The 25,276-nt window shown below is 38.3% G+C and overlaps 1 protein-coding gene across 2 annotated transcripts in view; it reads right to left on the bottom strand.

The window, feature by feature from the left end:
* Positions 1-4,115: 4,115 nt before the first annotated feature.
* LOC124636865 (sorting nexin-27) overlaps positions 4,116-25,276 on the bottom strand; it is a 29,398-nt gene continuing 8,237 nt past the window's right edge. The window contains exons 1-9 of one of the 2 annotated variants that reach the window (XM_047173068.1): positions 18,421-18,841; positions 10,104-10,206; positions 8,926-9,199; positions 8,502-8,599; positions 8,143-8,389; positions 7,894-8,057; positions 7,433-7,622; positions 6,795-6,976; positions 4,116-5,352 (exon numbers count right to left, since the gene is read on the bottom strand). In XM_047173068.1, coding sequence (XP_047029024.1) covers positions 5,284-5,352; positions 6,795-6,976; positions 7,433-7,622; positions 7,894-8,057; positions 8,143-8,389; positions 8,502-8,599; positions 8,926-9,199; positions 10,104-10,206; positions 18,421-18,533 — 1,440 coding nt within the window. In that variant the 5' untranslated portion in view covers positions 18,534-18,841 and the 3' untranslated portion in view covers positions 4,116-5,283. Of the gene's footprint in view, positions 5,353-6,794; positions 6,977-7,432; positions 7,623-7,893; positions 8,058-8,142; positions 8,390-8,501; positions 8,600-8,925; positions 9,200-10,103; positions 10,207-18,420; positions 18,842-25,276 lie in introns of those variants that run through there. The other variant, XM_047173067.1, reaches the window with a different exon arrangement.

Raw genomic sequence — 25,276 nt, 5'->3', positions numbered from 1 at the left:
AAATTATAAGTATTCTCGACTGTTAAAATACTAAAAAGTAAAAATTATTTAAATGGATAATAATTCTATTAATTTGTAGTTATAGACATGTCAACGCAACATGTAGGCGAGATACCATATTTAATATGTTATATCGCTTTTCATTAAAATATGCAAACAGCAAAAACTACGCAGCCTCGCCATAAAGCAACTTATATCTTTTTAAACAAATACCACAGACTATATAACCACGTTCTCAGTCCTTCGTGCAATGGCACCTTTTCGAAACAACTTTGCTCTTTTAACGAAATATATGCTATTTCATTTTCTAACACTTAATAAACCAATATAAACATCTACCTTTAGGGCCAACGCAATTTAAAGCACTTATTGCAATTCATGATTTACTAACTTCGACACAAGATAGAAGCTACATGACAAAAACCCATTACAAATATCTTTTGGTCATCATCATCTCCCGAGCCATTTCCCAACTATTTTAGGGCCGGTTTCCAGTCTAACCCAATGCAGCTGAATACCAGTGTTTTACAAGGAGCGACTGTCTTCCTGACTTCCTCAACCCAATTATCCAGGCAACCCAATACCCATTGGTGAGACTGGTTGTCACACTTACTGGCTTCGGACTTCACGGCCTTCACAAATAACAGCTACAAATATTTTTCGGTATTTATTTGAAAATATGTAGCTTCTGCCTTCTGTCGATATTTCATTCAGTTTAACATACGCATCCGACACGAGAGTTAAATAAGTACTTGTTACTAGTTACCACTTGTCATGAGAAGCTAAACATCTAATAATTATTACTACTGAGATTGTTACACTGTCGTGCAGAAAAACATGGTCAGATATTTGACAGGACAGTTAAAAATTTACTAAAGATTTACGCAATAGATTTTATTTTGTAAAAATTTGAAACTGTTGTTTTTTTGTATTAAATTCGAGTTATTCTGCAAGCCAATGTAACAAATGAAAATCCCCTACCAACATATACGTTACATTTAAAACGCGGCTTAAACAACATAAAATTACGATCACAATAGGACGATAAATCAACTATATTAATAGCAACGTTTAGATGATATTTGTTTCTAATATTTTTAAAGTGCTTTAACGTTCCTTTGAGATATATTTTGATTACGGAATAGTGTCAATGAAGTAACGATTATTTTCATTTTGACGATTCAACAGTGCAGACTGAGTTCTCTTTTGAAAATTGGAGCTATAATTGATACTGATTATATTCAATATCTAATGAAGAGTAGTTAAATTCAGCTTTAAAACTACTGCTTCATTACATTTGACGAAATGTTGCCAAGATAAAATATCTATTATTTAATTTTTCTGGCAACCCTGATGAATTCCTATTTTTCATCTGTATTGCTCTAAAGCGAGTATTTCTTCTTGATTTAACAGATATTTTCAAAATCACTATTCCGCGAAATAACACAGAGCTAGCCAAACTACATTTATAACGTTTTGTTATTGCGCCTATAATATGCTTACTCTACTCTATTACCGCGAATTTACAACTTCATTGGTGCGAGGCTAACATTGGCCGGCTACGTACCTGCTAACTTGGAAAAGTAAATAAAGATAGTTTGGGTCTATTTTTTTGGCGTGGAGTGTACTTGTGAATTGTAAAATGAAAAAATGCCTGGGAGTATACTGTTTATAATTAATATTTATGTATTTCATCATAACTGGAAGATATAATGGTTGAAAATAGATCTATTTTGAGGATAAAAAGTCTACATGTTGTGATATATTTTTATCTAGTTTCATCATAATTAATTTATCAGTTTTTGCATGAAACAGTAATGGACGTCGTTACAGACATTTGCATTTTTATTATTAGTAGTACCTATTTATCCAAGTTTGCAGCTACGTATGTATATGAAAATCCGACATAAGACAATCTAAGCCAGGTTGTTTAAGCGTTGCGGTTTATTTATTGCTTGTTATAGAATCGTGACTACACTTTTTGTCTATCTCTCACGGTTCAACCATTCCCGTGCAAACTAGTGTTGCCAACGTAAAAAATTAACAGCTTTATTGGGATCAATGCTGTCGATTTGTTAATTAGTTTAATAAATATCGTACCGCTTTCTTTCTGCTATATTATCGAAGCATAAACCCCATTACATATTTTTTTTATTAAAAACAGTTTTGTGACCAAACTTTTTTTTAACAACGCAAGCAACACAGAGGTTTTATGGCACCAACATATATTCCTTTAAATTAATACTGAATCAACAGACAATTATAGTACTTGGTCACATTTCCATGCGATTTCACTCTTGCACAGACTATAAACTTCTTGCATTGCCATCAAAGAAAAACATTTAAATGACGACTTTCCTTCTTAGTATTTGTACTAACCCTTCAAGAAACATTTCGCCGCCATCAATCAATAATCATTATAAAAACACGATTATATAAAATCTTTTAATATAATGTAAGTTAAGGGTATAATAATAGATATGTATGAGAGGCTTAAACTATTGAAATTAGTTCATAACAGCAACAAACAGTCATATGTAATGTTGATTTAAAAAAACATTTCCGAAGCTTGTTCTTCAATGGGACAGAGACAGGAATTCTATAAAATCAAAGCTATAAAGTTTATCTTGTATAAGCCGACTTCTATATTTTAGAACAAGCTTATAAGAGAAACTCTATAGCAGATTTATAAATGGCAATTAGCTACCATTTTTGAAGATAAAGATTTAAATATTTAGAGGCCGTTAAAGGATGATTTTATTAGTTATAAATTACTTATACAGCCACAAATAAACTCTAAAAATGATAATATAGTATAAAGGCGGTTATTCGAATACCTAACACATACACCTCACGAACTATATAATTGATTTGCTTAAATAGTATTAATGATATTCTTATTAAGTGGTGATTTGTAAAAAATATTTAATTAAAAATTGTGAATTTTACTATGAATTTTCTCGCGCGATTTGTGTGCACGGCGCTTGATAGCGACATCTAGCGGACTTACAATAAAACTTGATCGAACGCCATCTTTAACTACGACAATATTTTTCTAATATTAATAATTAAATATTCATCACAAACACAATTTACTACATAGTGAAGATTATTTAAAGGACGATGGGCGTTTTGGTACCCTGTCCAACAGTGTTGATTCTAGTAACATTGCGTAGGTCTTGGCAAGCCAAAAAATGTTTACTATGACGACTAGTCCCAATTCCTTGTCCATTCCGCGTGACATCGACTAATAGAATGTATAATGTTCATAAATCATCAACGTAGATGTAGTTCTTAAATCCAACTGTATTGAATAAAAACTGGTAAAGTAACAAAAAAACAAGAATTTGGCCTTCTTAGAATGTTTGCCTGCCCACTGCTTTAAAAAAAGTCTGTGCGCAAACCTTTGCAGTTCACGCAGAATATAGCTTATGTATTTGATGAAAGTCTTTCAGTATTTACAATCAATTAATGTTTAATGATTATCGTGTTTTAATAACAGGTTTTTTTTTTATTTCATATAATGTGTAGGTACATGGAAGCCAGTATGTTTAAAGATAGTATGTAACTAAAATGATTAGTTGTGTTTTCAGAAATGTTTTGAACTTTTGTCAAATCAGATGACGATTGTGTTTCCGTAGTATGACTCCATAGACTATTACAACCTTTAGATTATAATAGAGTGTATCTCAAACAATTTAAGATGTCTATTAACTGAGTTTAAAATTATTATACTGACGACATATGCCTCTTAATGAATTTGCATATATGGATGACATACTTGTTTCTATGTCGATTTAATTTTTATCGCTACTCGGATAGGACAGCTAATTGAGGCAAGCCCCATAGTTTTTATTATTGTTCACGTAAATACCTTTCTAATGATATATCATACGTTACTGTTGGAGCGGGTACCAAATCCCATACAAAGTGCCCATTGTCCTTTATTTTGTTATACATTTTAAATTATCACTGTAAATGCGTTAATGATTCACAATACTACATTTACTACATGAATATATTAAAATTATCGCTAAATAAAATTGTCTTAGTAATAAAAAAAAACCTGAGCTTTTAGCTGCTATTATGATGGGTAAAATATAAAAAAAACGGAATTTCTAAATTATGATTTATTTTTAATTAATTGATTGATTCTTTGAAATCGATTCATAAGTTTATTCGATAAAGAACTAACGGATTTGTTACTAAAATATTTATTCTAATGTTTGGGAATAACGTTTACGACTCATTTCCAAATTATAACAAAAACTAAGTAATTAAATAGTTTACATTATGTAAAATAAGTGAAGCAGATCTAAAGTAGAAATAAAACCGTAATAAAAATTATGTAAGTACAAAAAACCTAACTTAGACAAAGAGAGACTTTTAAGTGTAGAAAACAGTGGGAACTAGTGAGTTTTGTGAGATACAATGAAACTATCGAAACATTAGTTATAATTTCCCCCGTCAGAAAAAGGTTCAAAGTCAAAACAGCGCAATTGATTTTTTGACATACAAAATGTTAGAAAAACCGAGAACCGCATGTAAAAGTGCTCTTACAGCTCAAAAACAAAAATTACAGTCTTCTAAAGTAGAATACTTGTTTGGTTCAATGGCAACAAATTGTGTGTACTTTAAATCCGACCTATATTTTTAGCAAAAATGACAAGCAAATAGGATTACGTGATCCTAGGGATCCAATATTCAATCAAAGTTCATTGTATCTCACAAAACTCTACAAAAAGTATGTAAATGTAGTAATAATTATTACACTACAAATGAACCGTAAGCATAGCTTACAGGATACTAGTATAATTCTACACTTAAAGTTTCAATATTGCGTCCAATTCGGGAATAGATGTAGCTACCTAGGTCTATTATATTATTCATTATATATAGTTTCTAATACAAGATGACACTAAATAGTGATAGTTGACCAATCAATTTTAAATAACAGATTAAGTTTATGTAGACCTTGAAATATTCTTAACTATTAGTGACATCTTATAGAGAAATAGAGATTTGATGAGGATAACTTTATAATTAGGAGTTAGGTAAAAGATTTACGATAAATAATTAATATTTAACATTATATTATAGAATAAGAATAACGAACTAATACTCCCGCGCTGACATTTTGGTAGGAATCTTATTTAGTGGCAACACCTGAGGCCGTGTTGCCAGTGATGAAATTATTTTCCTACTAAATAGTTCAGCGTTGAGGTGGCATAATACCGTTTCCGTGGCTTACTTCCTAAGTGGTGGGAGAGGATGTGACGTTACTTATTCGCCGGTGTCCACCCAGTTCGCCTCTTCAGCTATTCTGTCCATGCAGTTGCACAGGAATTGGTACTGAAATAAAACAATGATAATTATAATTTTGAAAAGTAAAATGGTTTTCAGTGAGTGAGATAGAAACGATGCCACATTTCACGGATCGGATGGGCTTGTCGTTGTTTCCTGTATATGCGACACGTGCTTCGGAAGATGAGTCTTGAAAAGTTTGTAAATCAAGCAAATACAGGAATGTTTAAGCGCGCAGGGCTCGAGACGCTCTTTCCTCGCTACTGTTTCAGGATGAGAAGGCCTGGGCTGGGGCCGCGTGCGTGGCGAGTGGGCGACTACGTGCCACGCAGTGCAGCACGCGGACTGCAGGCACCCACGGAACGTGCGCGAACAATGTGCTCCCCGACAATAATGTAGGCCTTGGAGGAGATGCCGTGCATACTCACGTATGGCGTGTAGAGCGCGAGTGTGCGCGTGTGCGTGTCGTGTGGCATGCTGTACTCACGTATGGCGTGTAGAGCGCGAGTGTGCGCGTGTGCGTGTCGTGTGGCATGCTGTACTCACGTATGGCGTGTAGAGCGCGAGTGTGCGCGTGTGCGTGTCGTGTGGCATGCTGTACTCACGTATGGCGTGTAGAGCGCGAGTGTGCGCGTGTGCGTGTCGTGTGGCATGCTGTACTCACGTATGGCGTGTAGAGCGCGAGTGTGCGCGTGTGCGTGTCGTGTGGCATGCTGTACTCACGTATGGCGTGTAGAGCGCGAGTGTGCGCGTGTGCGTGTCGTGTGGCATGCTGTACTCACGTATGGCGTGTAGAGCGCGAGTGTGCGCGTGTGCGTGTCGTGTGGCATGCTGTACTCACGTATGGCGTGTAGAGCGCGAGTGTGCGCGTGTGCGTGTCGTGTGGCATGCTGTACTCACGTATGGCGTGTAGAGCGCGAGTGTGCGCGTGTGCGTGTCGTGTGGCATGCTGTACTCACGTATGGCGTGTAGAGCGCGAGTGTGCGCGTGTGCGTGTCGTGTGGCATGCTGTACTCACGTATGGCGTGTAGAGCGCGAGTGTGCGCGTGTGCGTGTCGTGTGGCATGCTGTACTCACGTATGGCGTGTAGAGCGCGAGTGTGCGCGTGTGCGTGTCGTGTGGCATGCTGTACTCACGTATGGCGTGTAGAGCGCGAGTGTGCGCGTGTGCGTGTCGTGTGGCATGCTGTACTCACGTATGGCGTGTAGAGCGCGAGTGTGCGCGTGTGCGTGTCGTGTGGCATGCTGTACTCACGTATGGCGTGTAGAGCGCGAGTGTGCGCGTGTGCGTGTCGTGTGGCATGCTGTACTCACGTATGGCGTGTAGAGCGCGAGTGTGCGCGTGTGCGTGTCGTGTGGCATGCTGTACTCACGTATGGCGTGTAGAGCGCGAGTGTGCGCGTGTGCGTGTCGTGTGGCATGCTGTACTCACGTATGGCGTGTAGAGCGCGAGTGTGCGCGTGTGCGTGTCGTGTGGCATGCTGTACTCACGTATGGCGTGTAGAGCGCGAGTGTGCGCGTGTGGGTGTCGTGGCGCGAGTACGTGAGCCTGGCGGCGGCCGCGTCGTCGTCCGCGCTCCACGACACCACCGAGCGCCAGCTCACTTCCACGCTAGCGCCGGCGCCACTCGCGTCGCCTTCACACCAGCTCGACAGCTTCAGCCCTGACCAACCTGCAACAGAACACGAGACAAACTTATATTCAAATAAATTCTTAGGATGCGTCACGAATGTGCCGCGAACGCGCTGCTCGCGAGCTGTTTGCTCGCCGTGCGCTCACAGTCGCAACAATAGTTTGGCAACGTGTCGCAACTCTTTAGCGCACGCGCGTATTTCGCAAATTGTCCGCGAGCTGCGCATTCGCTAGATGTGGTGGTAGATTTATAAGACATTACGATTTTAACACAATCCTTCCCCCCAAGACGTAACCAATGAGCGACCTAAAATAAAATTATTTGTAAACATGATATTATGTCAAAATTCAAGTAAATTAACAGATAAATATAAGTAATATTGGCAACCGTCATACATCATCATGAAAATGTATTCATGTAAAATATGAATCTTTGGATGTCCAAAACAAATGAATTTTATTTAAGAGTCCACATAAGGTTCTGTAAGACACTTACCGACAGTGATGGCGAGAGCGGGGGTGGCACGGCAATCGGTCCTTGCGGGCGGGAACGCCACGTGGCCGTAACCAGGCAGTGCTCGAGCGAGTGCTAGATAATCGGGCGCTCGTCGCACGTCTTGTAGCGCCTTAAGTTGGTATAACCGCGCTCCTGCTACACATACGCAGCGGTTCACGTCTTCTACGGCCTGAAATAGAAAGTACCACACATATCTTTATTCGAAACTATGTGATATAAGTCGTCCGCTTTATCAGGACAGACCTTATCCTAAATATAACAGTGTTAAAGTGATCCCCAATAAACTAACTCTTTCATAAGAGGTGCAAGCTCAGTAAAATAATATTACATGTATACTAACTACCTTGACAACTATTTTATTTCCAGGAGACCATACAAGAGATCATCCAGATAGATTAGACATAGCTCAAGACAAGTTACTTCCTTTCATATAAACTGACCTGCCAGAATATGAAAGCGGCAGCAGTAGCATCTTCAGCCACAACAGATATCTCGGTGCGAGGGTTGAACAACCACTTGCGTATCGACAGACAACTGCTGGACGCCGTCGAATAGTTCTGAATGTATAGGGAATGCGGACACTCATTCGGTTGTAGTTTACGCTCTAAAAACCAAAATATCATCCATAAAACAATTACTCTTTACTCTAAAATTCTAATGTAAAGTTGGGTATAGTAGTAATAACTTACCGAAATTATATTCGACAATTTCGAACAGATAAAAATACTTTTGCACCGATTTGGACAGGCCGATCTTCTCGCAAACCGCTCTGTATACATCGTCAGCGTTGGTAGACTTGAGGACGCTGACGGTGACCACTTCTTTGTCAGGGAGAAGGACTTTCAGGTCTACTGGTGTTGGGTTTGAGGAATCGTCCGAGTCTGTGAGGAATTCCTGGACAGCGTCTGATTCTGCTATCACTCGGACTGCGCATACCTAGTAATCGAATAGTTGTGATAAAGTTAAGGAATTCTAGACTCTATTAAAAGCAACTATGGTTCAATTTATTACAGTATTTTGTTGGGAGGTTTCATGTCTTTAGTCTTACCTTTTCTAAATACTGTTCAAGACCTCTCCTTCTAGCGTCCAACTGTTGTTCGCTCAATGTGAATGGCCATTTGCCGGGCAGCTTTGGAAAATTGAAACCTGTAAAGCAACGCAATTTATAAGCTGAATACTCTACTAGTGTAAAGCGTAGCTACCTTACTACGACATCTCAGGTCAACAGTGGCGATCCTTCTATGACTTTAATGTAATCCATAGTAAAATTGTGGTACATAGTACAATCTAAATTATTTCACTTTATTATTTCTTGTGTTTTTTTAGCACATAAATACAAGTATACATTCTATTAAAAACTAAATAACAGCAAAAAGAAAGCAAATAAAACAGTAGTTTTTATAATTAAAATATGTAGGTTTACCCCGAGGGTCTATCATAGGCCTTTCATATACCCAACTAAAATAACTTACCTAAGAATTCCTTTCTAAGCGTATGATGCAACGCGGCAAATTCCCTGTACCTTCTGCTGCACAGATGTCGTCCAGCCATATGGACGTTAAAGGCTACATAGGACCGGCCCGTGTTCCTCTCCATGACAAGCCTGTAGTCTGGGATCGAGACGGGTAGGGATCGTTTGTCCGTGTAATCGTAACGTTGGTAGACGGTCGCGCGGGAGTTCGCAGCGCCACCTATGACGCCTACGGGCGCTGATCCGTCGTCGCATGGCTCTAGTCGTTCGGCTTCCTTGAAGAGATAATAAACAGTCAATTAAAAACCTCTTCATATGAATTTTTCCCCTTTACACGAATAGATTTGGATATATTTATCCGAATAAAACGTGGTATACAAAGGTGTTCCATTTGGTAAAAGATCGTACCTGTTCTGCTTATACATTTTGACAGACAATTTACGTAAAGTGTTGTGTGGATGTATTTTATGCTGTTTCCTCAGCCCTGAGTGCCACTGTAACTTCGGACAATCACTTAGCAAGCTCCGTCGATTGTGCCAACTGGGTTTTAGACTCCCTAAATTACACATGTTCAATCTACACTTAAAGTTCCATTCAGAAAACCCATGATTGAGTAATGAGTATCCAATTGCTCGTCACCTTGGAAAAGCGGTCAACAGCAATTACATAATTGAAACGATGAAAGTGAATCACTAGTAAACCACCATATATCGAAACTTTTTACTGTTCTATTACTTCTATAGCTCAATTGCTTTTGGAAGGTCATCAGAAACATGACAGTTTGGGGTCTACGTTCTATAAATGTTATCTTGTGTAGTAAGTATTGAAATGTGCCTTGTAACTATCAGCAAAGACTTCCCAGCAATTTCGACCAATGATCACGCATTGTAGTCTACTTCAACAAATTGGGATAAGGACATGGGAATGTTTACATTATAGGGGACAGCTGAGAACTACAGATCAGGAATTCATGACAATCCGGACACAACACATTGCTACATGATAGAGCTATTTGGTGAAACGCATATGATGATGATTAGATTATTTTTTGAATGGATTTTAAAACAGCACCGTCATTGTTTATCTCCAAAAAGGATCTACCTAATATTGATAATGGAGTATTTTCCCTAAAAAAATGTTGGAGGAAAACGGCGTGCACAGGAAAAAAAGATAACTTACTCTTTGTGTAACAGAGATGACAGTAAGTGTGAGACAATCGCCACCAGACTTGATGAGGTCCACCACCTGTCTGTGGGTCGAGCCTTCAACGTTCACGCCATTACTGAAACAATCAAACAACAAATTGTAAATATAGATGATACAAAAGCAGTCTACGCCAAAATAGCTGGAGATGAAGAAGTGGTCAAAAAGATTAATGAATTACAATTCGAAGAATACACTTGACTTAAAATAACAGATGTCTGATACTACCAACCCTATAAACACTAAGATAAGCCCCACGAGACAAATTTGTAAACAAATTGATTGCACAATCCAGCGAAATGCGTATTACATTAAAACACGTGTTTGATCTTGTTACACAAAATATTCAATAAAATTGAGATACTGATAAGGAACCATTATGATGCAGTATGATACAGCATATTTATAGTAATAGTGAGTGTGAATCATTTAATACAACAAATTACTACCGTTTAGCATGATTATTTAACAACTTATCATCATCAATAACATATCGAACCGAGATGACTTAAATTGATATCGCAATTCAAGAACAAGCAATATGTTTTGAGAAAATTTTAAATAGCAGCGTTTTACCTGAAATAAAACGCATATTAAATACTTACCTTATTTGAAGCTTACTAGTTTGAGATAGGCACCTACGTGTTTTCCGCTTTTATCTCTGTCCTTTTCTACCCCATATCTTGCATCTCTCTCGCACACCGACCAGTTTCACTCCCCACCAGGCAGGAGGCGACGAGTGTTCTCGGCGGCCACAGTTCGTCATTGAGTCGAAAACACCAGGCAGAAATTAAAATGTAAGCTTCAAATAAGGTAAGTATTTAATATGCGTTTTATTTCAGGTAAAACGCTGCTATTAAATTCTTGACCGTTATTTGAAGCTTACTAGTTTGAGACGTGTTTGTTATCGCCTGGTGGAAGTGGACGCCAATGTGAGCAAAAGCACAATGAAATTGTGTATGTAAATAGGTACTTAGGTACACGAGTAATCACATGTAAGTATGTGTATTGCATCCTGGAATACTAATGTAATCAAAGTTAACTGGTACTGGTACTCAGCTACATCCTGTTAGACTGGAAGCCGACCCCAACATAGTTGGGAAAGGGGCTCGAAGGATGAGTAATAAAAATTAAAAGAGAGATGCAAGAACAAAAGCAAAAATTGATTTCATTTTCTAATAGTAATTAACAAAAACATTGCGATACTTCTTAATAACAATAGTAACAAAAATATAGACATTAATCAGCTGGATTAATTAAATAATCGAGATAACTTGCTACTTCTATTTAGTGGGTATCTTTCCCTTCTGTAAAAATGGGCAAATGTATTGCCTGATCGCCAATTACCCTTTGCTAATATATCGTCCAAAGGTATATTGTCAACACAGATTTTGACGCTACCGCCGAGTGGAAGCTTCCTGGGGTTGTAGTTATTCCTGCCTCTTTTAACAATGTCTTAATCCACCCGCATCATCGTTCGGGTGCCTGCCTTTGGTTGGCCTCTAACGGATATAAATAAATTTAAGGAATTAGCCGATGTCCGTCTATCTTCTAACAAGGCTTTAGTCTTTCTGACCCAATACACTGGACTTAGATTTATATTTTCCTGATTATCCATCAAACAACAACCCGACTGCCTATGACTAGAACTGTCGGTCTTAGAGCCAAAGACTGGCCATAAGATTAAATTATCTTTGTTGTTTTTGAAATGTTCTGGGTCTATTGCAAGCAAGGAAAGATCATGGACTCGCCTTTCCGAAACAAGCTAGCAAAAGAAAGAGCAGCAGTGTGCCTGGAAGTTGCAAATGGATTATTCTCGTCTACGTTTACTGCACTTAAGTAGGTTACCAATTGGTCAATATTCCAGATGGACGGCTTCCCGGGGAACAGGTTTGCTCAGCGCTATTGATTTTAAAATGTGTCCGACTAGAACGTGTGAACCTACTTCTAGAGTGGTTTCTGCATTGCATAGTGTAGCTATAACTGACTTGTGTAATAAAATAGTATTGTATGCTAGTTTATTTACTATGTGTAAGTCCGCTAAAAATTGGGTAAGTATAGGTCCAAATAGGGATTCAAGGATTCATAGGATCCAATTTCATACTTTTCGCCCCAATTTAACCATCGACTCCAAGCTGATTGATAAGTGTTGCGTGTGGATTGAAGAAGACTTCAGTCGGAGAGACTCCTTGTCCCTCCCCCCCCCCCCCCCATTTCCTTGATCTTGGCAGGGGGTATCCCCGTTGCTGTGTCTATCGGTTTCTGCTCGAGGTTCATCAATGTGTAGGGTACTGCTAATGATCGGGACTTCAAATCTGCTCGCCAAAATACCTGGTGCCACCGAAGGAACTACTATGAGATTAACTCCCGTTCCTGAATTGAGATGACTGAGGACCTACGGTATAAGGTAAGGTGGCGGTAATACCCATGCTAGCGGGTAAGTCAAAACTTGAGAAAAATGCATCGTGGAACCCCGCTTTCGGGTCCTTCAGATCTAGGGGCACGTAGTACACAACTATGTGTCCCTGGGCTCGCTTCGAGGCAAATAGGTTCACTGCTGATACAAGATGCCACTCCGGTGGAGGTTTGTGTCGGGAGAGATGGTCTGCCTGACTGTTGAATAGGGCTGGTGTATGATTCACGACGTGATAGATTTGATACAGCTCAAGATAACTGAATACTCTGTACGTCAAGTTCGGTAGGCTCCTTGATCGGGTGCCACCTTGATTTCTTAGATATGACACCACAGTCCCATTTCTGCATTGAAAAATGGCTGTTGATCTCTTTAGCAACTTGCCGTGATTTTCCAGTTAATACTGCAAGCATCTCTTTCAGATCGCAGTGAAAGCCTTTTTCTCTCTCGTTCCATGAACCCATTACGGGAGTTCCGTTCAGTTGTGCCCCCATCCTACATCGGAGGCGTCCGTGGTTATAAGGTGACAGGGAAGTGGCGAATGAATATCCAAGGTTTGGTGGCAGCTGACCAGCCACCACTTTAGATCTGCTAAGGTATCTGCTGGTAGGTTCAACATTGCTATACTCCATTCACCGAGCCGTGAGCCCACAATGTAACCAAAGAATGACACTTTTTCAAAATGGTGGGTATAACCCGACCGATGACAAAAACGTCACATTTTTATGTAAAATGTTCTTAGTATCTGTGGTCTTCAATTAAGTAGGGTTCTATGTATGACAGTCAAGACTTCTAGGTTCATTTTACATGTAAACGATTTACTACATATTTCATTAAAATTAAGAAAATAATTTACGGCATTTATTATACATATTTGATTTCAATTAAGTTTGAAAAGATTGCATAAGTTCCACAGACATCGTTCTAAAATATCATTTCTAATGTTGTCAGTATATTACTTTCGTAGTTATTTTTATAAAATATGATCATTACTTCAATCGTGACTTATAAGAACCCTTTTTATGGTTTGTTCACCGTTTGGCTCACGGTTCCATGAATAGGGTAGGTATAGATTGCTGTTCAACACAGCATTGAGGATAGTGAGGAGAGCCCGGTAATGCAGTCTGCCGTATGGAACAACGAAAACTTGCGAAGTTTAAAAGTCCTATCAAGCTATGCAGGTCTTCTAAGTTTGTCGTGCTGTTTGTCACGTAGTGCGTTTTGTCATTATCTTGTTGATAATGCTTGCGATTTATTCACTTGCCATCCAAAACATGGTGCAAATGATCCCAAAGTAGGCAAATATATCATGGCGAGCCACCAGAAAATCGAGATACACAATTATAAGTATCCCTTGAGTCTTCAAAGTTTGAGCCACCCAAATTGGTCACTGTGGCGAAGGTCTTGGGTGCCGTGCTTAAGCCAAATGGTAGGCACGTAATCTGAAGCAGTCTTCTTCTGTATACTAGTCGAAGAACATATCTGTGACCTTCGGCTACCGGAAGGTAGAAGTAAGCCTGGGCGAGATCCACTTGCACAGCCATTCGTCTTTCTGAAGAAACTCTAGCACCCGAAAAACATTTATTAAACTGAAGGGTTCCGTAATTATGAACTTGTTGAGAACCTTGAGATTGAGTATTGGACGGTTCTTTCCGTCGCCTTTTGGGCACAAGAAACATATTGGAAAGAAAGCTTGCAGAATTTGCAGCTATCAATAGAACTTTTTGTTTTATCATTTGGGATATGACGACATCCATCTCTTTGGACTCTCTGGTCAAATCTGGCATTATCTATCAAAGGTGGCTTTTGGCCAATGGTATGCGATACCCAGTTATTATTTTCAACAAGAAAGGCGGAGCTCCCATTTCTTTCCATTGGTCTTGATATAATGTTAGGCAACCCGCCTGGAAAGTCATAACTTACCTGCCTTGTTGGACGCATCAAAGTCCGCCTGCGGTCCTGGACGCTTTCTGTTTCCTCTGTTGGACATGGTTCCTATTGTAATTTACTCGTGATATCCCAAGGGAGCTTTTAGAGTTTTGCGTCACACGCCATTCAGCGTGAGTGTGATTACCATTTCCCTTCGAGGGAAGGTTATAATGGCGACTCTTCGAAAGTCGATCCAAAAAGCCACCCTGCGAGGGTAGATTGCAATGATGGTACGACCCGCAACATGCATGATTGGTACCCTGCGAGGGTCCGTGATAATGAGCCGACCCCTGCGGGGGATGGCTAGTATACTTACTGGTCCCTGCTTTGTAATGATGCTGCTACTCGCAACATGCAAGATTGGTACCCTGCGCGGGTCCGTGATAATGAACCGACCCCTGCGGGGGGTGGCTAGTATACTTACTGGTCCCTGCTTTGTAATGATGCTGCGACTCGCAAAATGCAAGATTGGTACCCTGCGCGGGTCCGTGATAATGAACCGACCCCTGCGGGGGGTGGCTAGTATACTTACTGGCAGTCCTAGGCGGAGCGTACCAAGTCTTTCAAGGCCGAAAACCATCACACGCCGTGATAATGAGCCGACCCCTACGGGGGGTGGCTAACAGACTTACTGGCAGTCCGAGGGGAGCGTACCAAGTCTTTCAAGGCCGAAAACCATCACACGCCGTGATAATGAGCCGACCCCCATGGGGGGTGGCTAACAGACTTACTGGCAGTCCGAGGGGAGCGTACCAAGTCTTTCAAGGCCGAAAACCATCACACGCCGTAATAATGAGCCGACCCCCATGGGGGGTGGCTAACAGACTTACTGGCAGTCCGAGGGGAGCGTACCAAGTCTTTCAAGGCCGAAAAGCTTTCTTGACACCACCAGCCCTCTTCAAGTGCGGTAGTGACCAGTCCGAACTAAGGAGATGCTGGTTGGACCGCACCTCACACCATTCTTTTTTGTCAAAAAGTTGAACGCCTTGCAGGATTGAACTAGGGCCACAGGTGCCTTAGGAACTTCGGGCTTGCTTTCTTTTCCATAGTCACGTGCACGGGCTGTGGTAGCTTTATTATTTACCGCATCCGTATTTGCTTTATAAGTCACTCATTCTGAAAACAAATTACTGAAAAAAAAAAAAGTACACGGAAGAAACTCGTGACAAAAAAGGGGTAGATGTACAAAATATTAACACTTGATTTCGCAAAATCGAATATCGAACGGTAAAACCGTTAACAAATTGTATAAAATATTATAAACTCACCTGTGTTCTGCGAGAGCACTGAGTTTATTTTTCAACGAAATACTACAGCGGTTGGTTAGACCAACCTTCTCGGGCGGAAAACAAGACGCCAATGACGAACTGTGGCCGCCGAGAACACTCGTCGCCTCCTGCCTGGTGGGGAGTGAAACTGGTCGGTGTGCGAGAGAGATGCAAGATATGGGGTAGAAAAGGACAGAGATAAAAGCGGAAAACACGTAGGTGCCTATCTCAAACTAGTAAGCTTCAAATAACGGTCAAGAATTTAATACGCAAGATTGATACGATAAAAATATCAGTGAAATGATTGTTTATATAACTTTTGAGGTCGGTGCGTAAAATAATCGAAATATAGTAGTAAGTCATCCTGAAATAATGGGCTTATCCTTGATGATTACGCATGGTTTTGCGTGGTCAGATATCCCTGGCAGTCTGTAGCACGTGGTACAGCCGTGTGTACGTACGTGAATTTTAAATAAAAAACTTTGCATGAATCTTAAATTCAACAAACCGGTATCGTTAGTACAACACTGTACTAAAAAGCTAGCAACATTATTTGTAAGTTTGACATTTTGCAAGTGTCAATTTAGTCTACGAGATTAAAAAACAGACTATAAGTATGACTTAATGCGTATGTGATTTAAAATTATCTGTTTGCTTGTTGTTGCTTACAGGACGTGTATTAGCTTAAATAATATAATTATTTTAATTGCAATTGGATTAATAGATTTTACAAGTATTTCTCTTCAACTTGATTGTTACATTAAATGATTGCTTGTATTGTTTTAGGACCTTATCTGCTAAGGGATCATTATTCAACAATTTACTTCCAGTAGCTTCATTTATCTTATAGTCTGTTTTTTAATCTCGTAGACTAAACTGACATTACGAGTATTGTCAGTTTATTGCAAATTCTTAAATAGTGATGTGGCACGACCGAAACTTAGCGTTAATAAAATCAAGTATCGTTTTTTACAATAAGTCATCCTGAAATAATGGGCTTATCCTTGATGATTACGCATGGTTTTGCGTGGTCAGATATCCCTGGCAGTCTGTAGCACGTCGTACAGCCGTGTGTACGTACGTGAATTTTAAATAAAAAACTTTGAATGAATATTAAATTCGTCTACTATAGATAAAAAGTTACGATAAAAAAAACCGGTATCGTAAGTACAACACTGCACCAAAGAGCTAGCAACATTATTTGGAAGTTCGACATTTTGCAAGTGTCAATTTAGTCTACGAGATTAAAAAACAGACTATAGAATTCTCAATGGAATCGTCTCATTTGTCTGCACCAAATCACTTCAGACGTTTCATTGCGATAATGAGACTGAGAGATAGACAGAATAACTACATTATTTATGATTTCGGAAATAAACAGTGTAGCCAGTGCTGGATCAGGATAGGAAAATTTAATTTTTCTGCGGTGAACTATAATGAGGAAAAAAAAATAAAAGGAGGAAATCCAGAAAATAACATAATCCAGGGCACAAATGATACCGTAGTATCAAAACTCTCAGTCAACACATTACATCATACACTGGCGCTTTGTTTACAGATAGCAAAGCGACCGGCCAGTGTAAACGAGACATGTATACCAAACACTGTTGGTATTAACCAATATCTGTTTATATTGGACTCGTATTGTTTCTGCAATTATCTGGGGAAACAGATAAGGGGGATTCAATTAAACATTCGGCCAAGGTTGTGTTATGTGTGGGTTGGTAAAACAGAGCACATGGTGTTTAGAGGATTGTGAGAAAAAATGCGAGTATATAAAGCTTATGCATAGTTTCTATGTTGACGACCTTACAGAAATAAAAATTCCTTAAAGAGGGTCTGAAAATCTGACCCCTTGGAACTTCCCATCAACATGTTATTAGCGTTTACCTCTGTTTTAATGGGCCAATGGAACAGCAACCACATTCAATAAAACTTACGAAAACGTAAAACCATCCAAAAATACGAATATACGAAGTTCGCGTACAAATCAAACGGGCAGCTGATGCTCCGTGAAGGTCAATGCCTAATCAGAATTGATATTCGCACAATAATTATGCTTTATTACATCCGTTCACAAAGATAAGCTATTACTGCATTATAAGCGGAAATAGTTTGTGAAAAATAAACCGTATTTTCATTTATTTTTAGATTCAATTGCACGGTCAAACATATACATAAACTGCCGCCAAAGAATGAAAAAAAAAAAACCTTTACGTGCAATGGAAAGAAATGTGAAATTATATCTGTTAAGTCACAATAATAAAGATGGAGAAGACTTAAAGCTCGGAAACTTAGCAACAACAATCAAGAATGTTATTAGCCTGCTCCAAGCGTGGGATGAACCTGATTATCTACGATACTCAAGTTAATAACCGTTACCTACTTAATACTAGACTAAGAGATCTTGGATGGGTATGGGTATGACGAATCGGTAATAATCTTAGGCAGACAAAGTGGCCTCTTCGCAGGCTGGCTAGCAAATGGACCTGGATAATCGAATTAATTAGCGAACAAGGCCTATGTCTACTAGAGAACGGCTAACAGCTATAGACAGCTAATGAATGAATGAATGCGTAGGATTCCTTTGTGAATCGATGTCAGCCTTGAAGGACTAATAGTGAATCTAACTTAATCTTTGCCAAAACGAGATGCGTCTCAAGATTTACAAACACATATTTACCCAGTATTCTTTGCAGAGTCCTCAGTTTCCAGGTCATATATCTCAAAGTCTGTGGTAGCACAATAATAGAAACAGTACCGAAAGGTCCCGACTCCACCCCTTTGCACCGACATTGTGACACACACTCGCACATTGACACCCACACACGCAAGCACACCAACGCGCCACGGCGAACTTTTCAAATTACGAAAGCGCCTCTTTTGTTAGAACCGAAATTAATAACAAAACTTAAATGTCACGAGGTCTAAGGAAATGAAACCACACAGATTTCTTTGAAATTATTCCTGTGTAAATATTGTTCCGAACTTAGAGTACTTGGTACCGTCGAGTTTCTGTCGTTAACTGCCCTAAAATCCTAGATTATAACTAAATAAGTAGTTTGTTATTTCAATAGTAGATCAGAAATACAACTAACACGCGCGAACAGAAACAGTAACAAACTAATAATGATCATTAATTAGATTTATTTTAACAATAAACATTGATATTTGAATTGCGACGTTAAATTATATGGGTCACGTCCGTTGAGGAGAGTTGATTAGATGCAGTTCTGACCTCTAACATGTTAATAGGTCGTAAGGTAGCTGTTTAATGGTTGAATCGGATATCATTAATTGAATACGCAACTTTGCTAGCATATTTCATCAGCGCCAAGGGTTCCTATAACCTTAGGAAATAGCGGCTTTAAGTCAAGTTCAGATTACAAGATAAAACTTGACATTCAGTTGTCTCTTCTAATTGATTGATAACTTAATGGAGGGTCTTTTGAAATCCATTTCCTTATTACCTTCATTATTTAATTACCTTATCACTTCATTCAGTAACACCCAATAAGGATAGATGCGATTTTTACCTATCCACAAAAATTAAGTCATCGATATTTTAACAAAGCTCCATTTTGCAATATTTTGACCAATGACGTTTGACCTTTATCAGGCTGACATTAAAGCTAAGTTATTGACCTTATCCTTTTTTAAAACTTGAAGTACCTACAAAGCAAAGTGTATTGGTGCGGACGAAAAGGCTGCGAAAAACTCAACAAAAAAAATTAAACACTGAAAAAGCCAGACGGTCTTCTTTTCATCACATATGTACTAGCTTCTGTCCGCTGCGTCGTCTGTGTTTTGTGCACGAGGGACACAGCTTATATCTCTCATACATAGTTGTGTTGCTTCATATATTGTAACAACTCTGGAGTTGGTCCTTTCACCCCTACTTCTTCATCTAAAAACTTCATTATTTCTAGCATTTGTGATTAATTGATTGAAGCTACTATTTCTAATTCATACAAATTACAAATAAATAAAGCCACAAACAGCACCAAACGCACAAACATTAGCGGGAATATTAAATTTCTTGTCCGTCAGATAACGGATAAAATAGGTTATTAGAGTAGTAATGCAGTCATGGGCTATTTTGTTTTGCAACCGGTTAGAACCCGAGGCAGCCGTGAACTTAGTACAAGGGTATGCAGGCGTCTAGAGTTGATAGTCATTGCTGTAACTCTCGAACCAATGAGATGGACACATCAGACCTTACTGATCTTGATATAAGTAGGAGGTGCATTTGGATACTTTTGCAAATGGGAGTTTTAGATTAGACTTTTCTGTGGAAAACCTTTTGGAGAATCGATTCAGAGTTCATAGGAGCAAAACGAATTTGCGATTGGGAGATGAAAAATTACTATGTAATACATATTCGCCATCATCATTTACTCGAACTAAAGCCTCGTCTACGCTTCCCTAAAAAACAAACTTTTTACAAGAAATACCTTTGATTTTGTTTTTACAAGGTTTCACAGAATATGCGTTTCTTTTGAATCTAAGTATCTATGTAAACAGACACATAAATACAGTGGCTTCAGATATACGAGTAACAACATAGTATAACACAACGTATGAGCATTCATGTTTACAGAGCAACTTTGTTAAGTATGAGGAAATTGTCGACAAAAATAACTATACTTGGCGATTGTAATAATAAGCTTTTATCTGTCTGTAGCTACTTAACTACCCAGTTATTTGTACTACGTTTGTTGGTTTGTGTTCTGATGAAGTTATTGTAGCAAGGTTTAACGTTTTTCTTTGCTCTTTGATTTAAAATGATGTTTGCATAAGGGTCAAAGCTTCCTCAAAAATTCTTCTGTCCTGATTCCTGAGTACAAAACTACAAAAGACAAAAAATCACCTGAGTCAGGAATAGAACTTCGTTCAAATTAGTGAATTGAGGACAAGTTGACTTAGGTTCAAAGGGATCCAATTACACTTGACACTCGTTCGAGTTTACCAGTGTAATACAGCGTACACAGTAATTTGAGACTACAGAAATGTGTTGCTGGGGAGTTTCTTGCGACATTTCATATTTCCAGCAAAATCGTAAAACCGCTGAACGTTGGGTTATCTTTGATGTTCGAAAATTTTATTGCACTTCAATAAATTACTCATGAATTTTATCTTTGCATTCAACTGCATATTGCATCTGTGATAAACATGAGGTTTAGTGTTCCAAGATTCCGGAATATTTTATCAATATTGTTTATGGATTAGTAGGCTTACCGACAAGCTCAATATAATCCTACTTAAGACTGCATTTTCGCCGGAGTATGGCAAAAATTCTTACACATGATTTCAGAGAAAAGATAAGACGGGAGAATTTTCAAAACCCAAACGAAAACACTTGACATTTTATAAATCCTCTGAGGCCGCTAAAGGTCACTTCAGGATTCTTCAATAAATTACATTTCTATCAGATTTCTAAGATCCATATGTTAGCAATATCTTCTAGATAGGAATGTTAGATCCGCAGTTACCTAACGATTGGAGTAAAGATTTGGTGTTACTTGCGGGTACGCAGACATAGCGAATACTTTCTAATTGATCGTGGCAGATAAGAGGCTGTAGATTGAACGCTGCACAAACTAGCTTCATTTCTAAATGTAAGAGAATATTAAAGATTTAATTAAATTGGTATTTATAGGATCCTCCGATTACAAAATCTTTGATTATTATTGGAGATAGAATTCAAGCTATTTCAATATATAAATTAGTTAAGTGTTAGGACAGACAAACGAACAACTCTCCTTTTTAAGGGACGGTAATAAGATATTGAAAATTGACACAAAAATGTAACAGTAAAGGATGTACAGGCCCTAATCTTAAGTAGCTTCTTATCGATGCAAACTTCCTCCAATAAGGTTAAGAAAGTTAGCTGAACTTGGTTCCGCTGCTTCAGGCCCGATTTTAATAATTTACGGAAATACGTTAACTCTGAAGCTACATTAAGAATCTGAGTCTGAGCTTAGCGAAAAGTAGAATGTTTTAGATAAGGAGTCTAAAATGTGAGTCTAAATTGTAACCGTCAAAGCCAGGATTCATTCGGCAGACGTACACCATAATACAGGACTGAATCCTCAATATTCACACCGTCAACCGCTAACTAGACCAAAGAGGAAGGAGTAAACATTTGTAAAATATATAAAACACATACCTAGAATCCAGCAGAGTGTATCCTCCTTTCTCAACAGCATTCTGTCGAAATTTCGGTTCATACAAGCAATGCATGTTGTTAAACATCTTCTGTCACAACCCCTAACAATCCGCATTACACAAAAACCGTTAAACTTTTTTCTGATTGGCTAAAATCGAATTACAGAACGTTTCTGATTGGATGAATTATTAATAACGAATTTCTGTTTGCTCCTTGTTCCGCAGGCAAAGCAAGTTTAATAACTGCGGCTATATCATCGGAAATTGGACAAAATAAACTTATGTAATTCGAGACTCGTTTGACTTGATTATCACGTCATCCGTGTGTTATATATATGAAAAGAAAGTTAGTAGGTACATTGTGGGTGTTAAGGTAGTTAAGTCGTCTTTTAATATGGTCATTGACAGGCGCCAAATCGGGAGCTTGCAAAATTTTTCAAACATTAGGTAACTGCTGATCAAATTAGTATGTATACAATCTTTGTTCAAGTCGGTATAGCTTAGCTTGACGACAATACAACCAATCAATTCCGACTGAAGGATGAAGACACAACATTATATCAAGTTCTAAAACCGATAATAGCACCTAACTTAAAGAGAAACCTAATACACGAGTAACGTGGGTGGATGACAATAAAAGACAAATAAACTCAGTTTTAAGGACCGCGTCATAGGAACCACTTTCACGCAGAAACGCTTTCTCTGACGCGACCATCATCTTGTTGTTTTCATACAATGTATTGTTTAACGCGCGTTTAAAAGAACAAAGGAACTGTGAATACGTAAATGTGGTAGTTTCACATACTATGGACTATATTCGCACGGGAACTATCTAAGTTCGAAAGCTTTTACATCATCAACTCAGACCTTTTCAAAATCGAGCAAAAAGATAATGTCACATGCATTCAAAGGCTTCATTCAAATCTTTTTCTGGAACGTTTTCAAAGGAATAATCTGTTTTTGATGACGTATTCAGAACGTTAGCAGATGTTTTTACGCAAACATCGTAGAAGTGATGTAGATCTGTACGTTAATACTTTTTGTCCACTTAGGTCCCTTGAGTAGAACTTAAGTGATTAAGTAAAGATCGAACAGTAACCAAACAAACTAAAGCCCTGAACTTTTGATGGATAAGTTAATACCAAGTTTGTCATTTACCAAGCTGTGAGCTTGTCCCCAATTATTAGTTCCATAAACACAACGTAAAGACCCAATCGATAGCCGAACTTCGGTATCTAATATTAATGTTTGTGTCAGCATGGCAACGAGGACAATTATAGCTAGGAAATCGACGTCAAATATCAATGTCATGAACGGTCTCAATAAACGTGACAAATCTACAATTCTGTTTAAAATGGAAGCCGCAGTCTGAAGTGTTTATGTCATCTCTGATTCATTATGAACCGATGACAATAAGCTAAGCTTTTTATGATTTCTTAATTTCAAAGAGTTCATTTTTTAGAGAGGCTCTCATTTCTAATTTCCAATTCTATTATAAAACTCTTAATAATCCCACCGCTTCCTCGTATTACCAAATTGAATGATAAAAGACCAGTATTTGGCAAAAGATCATTGTTACAATTGCAGTTCATTATGTAATTAGCTAACACGATTCTTGGAGTCAGTTACCTCGCCTAATTGCATAGACGAGAATTAGAAGAATACGTTTTTAGTGTGCACTGCAGAATAACATTAATGTCGGATTATTTGATCGATACTAAATTAAGGATTCAAAGCTGGCTCCATTCAAATCAATTTTGGTGGTTACTGCACCTTTTACAGACAATGCATGCATGTTAATGTTAAAAATTTCGAAGAAGTGTTAGATCAACTCTTAAAATAGCCTTCAAGATATAATTTCCTTATGAAATGGACCCTTGAACTTACGTGAAGTAAAAGCGGCATGACTGTAGATAGGGGAATCAATTAAACAGCTTCAAATATAGTAATCAATTAACTGGCCACTATACTGAATAGATAGATGCACGTGCTGTATACTATGCAATAGTATGCCAGTGTTTCATTCCTGTTATCAATCAATTACTAGTTTCAATATGAACACCATATCAGTATCATGTAGTAGGTACCATGTTATTTTATGCAAACATAGTTATCTATTTAGCCGTTTCCTATGTACTTAACTTAGGTATCGTTTGCTGTGTGTGGTGTTAATATGGGAGCTGATACATAAGCTACTATGTGCAGTGAAACTTATGACTTTATTATAAGTTTAATTTAGATTTGCTGAATCTGTTAAATTTTAGAATGGACTACTCAGTAACATGGCCACGAAGAGATGACAGGAAGACGCAAATGAATATTTTTGCAGTCGAAAGGAAATTGGAAGTGGAAGAAGCTAGGTAGAATTTAGGCAATGATATACAGTAATATGTTATGACTAAAATCAGACACAACAAAATATCAAAGGGAATGATTGAATCAATAGCACATATAAGAATTGTTTCGTAAGCCAACCTGGGGACGCTGAGAGATAGATGAGACTTTTAGCGCAAATAGAATAATATGCAACGACCACTACTAACTATTGTTATTTAAAAGGATTCTAACGCAAAGAGAGTTGATAAAGTGACAAAAACAAGTCAAACGAGCTAAAATTAGCGTACTCACAACAAAAACGCAACACACTTAATTAATATTAAGTAGTTAATTGTAGCTTCCAATATAACAATTAACATTAAACCAAACAGAGAAAGTGACCGGTGGCGAACACTGATAGTAATGCACTATTGGTTATTATCATTGTTGTTGCACCACTAATAGATTTGATTATGTTATTTCGCAATAAAAATGAAGATATTTCTGCTATTTACTTTAGTGCCAAGGCTAGGTGACAACAGCCTGATAAGATTTTTTTCCTTAACTAAACAGTGTTAATGGTGTAATATCTAGAAAAATGTAAGAGCATTGCCAGTTAAATATTTTAACTCTCTCAAATAATAGAAGATGAAATTGACGTCAGGCTAAGAATTTTGTTAAACTTAATATTTTTGCCCGATTGCAGCCCCCAGTTCTATTTGTCAAGAACGTATTCTTTATAGTACCTATCTTTCTATAGGTACGATGCTTGGAAACCTAATAATAAGAATCTACTGTAGGTGATGTTCAGCCAATACACCAAACTTGTAGCTAAACATGAATCTTGCTCGATCTTTAGGAAGATGAATTTGAGACAAGACACCTGAAATTTTTCTGCGCATGATCTATTTTAACAATTTTTAAAAAGGTATCCTCAATCAATCTTGCAGACATTAGAATAAACAACACTAAAATATGCCCAGCTGTTTCAGAGTTATGGGCGTGTAGACTGACGGTTACAAAAGTTTATGGTTTAACAATATAGGCAACCACCT

Source organism: Helicoverpa zea, chromosome 15 (genome assembly GCF_022581195.2).
Source record: "Helicoverpa zea isolate HzStark_Cry1AcR chromosome 15, ilHelZeax1.1, whole genome shotgun sequence".
Lineage (NCBI taxonomy): Eukaryota > Metazoa > Arthropoda > Insecta > Lepidoptera > Noctuidae > Helicoverpa > Helicoverpa zea.
This window is presented reverse-complemented; position numbering and strand designations above follow the sequence as displayed.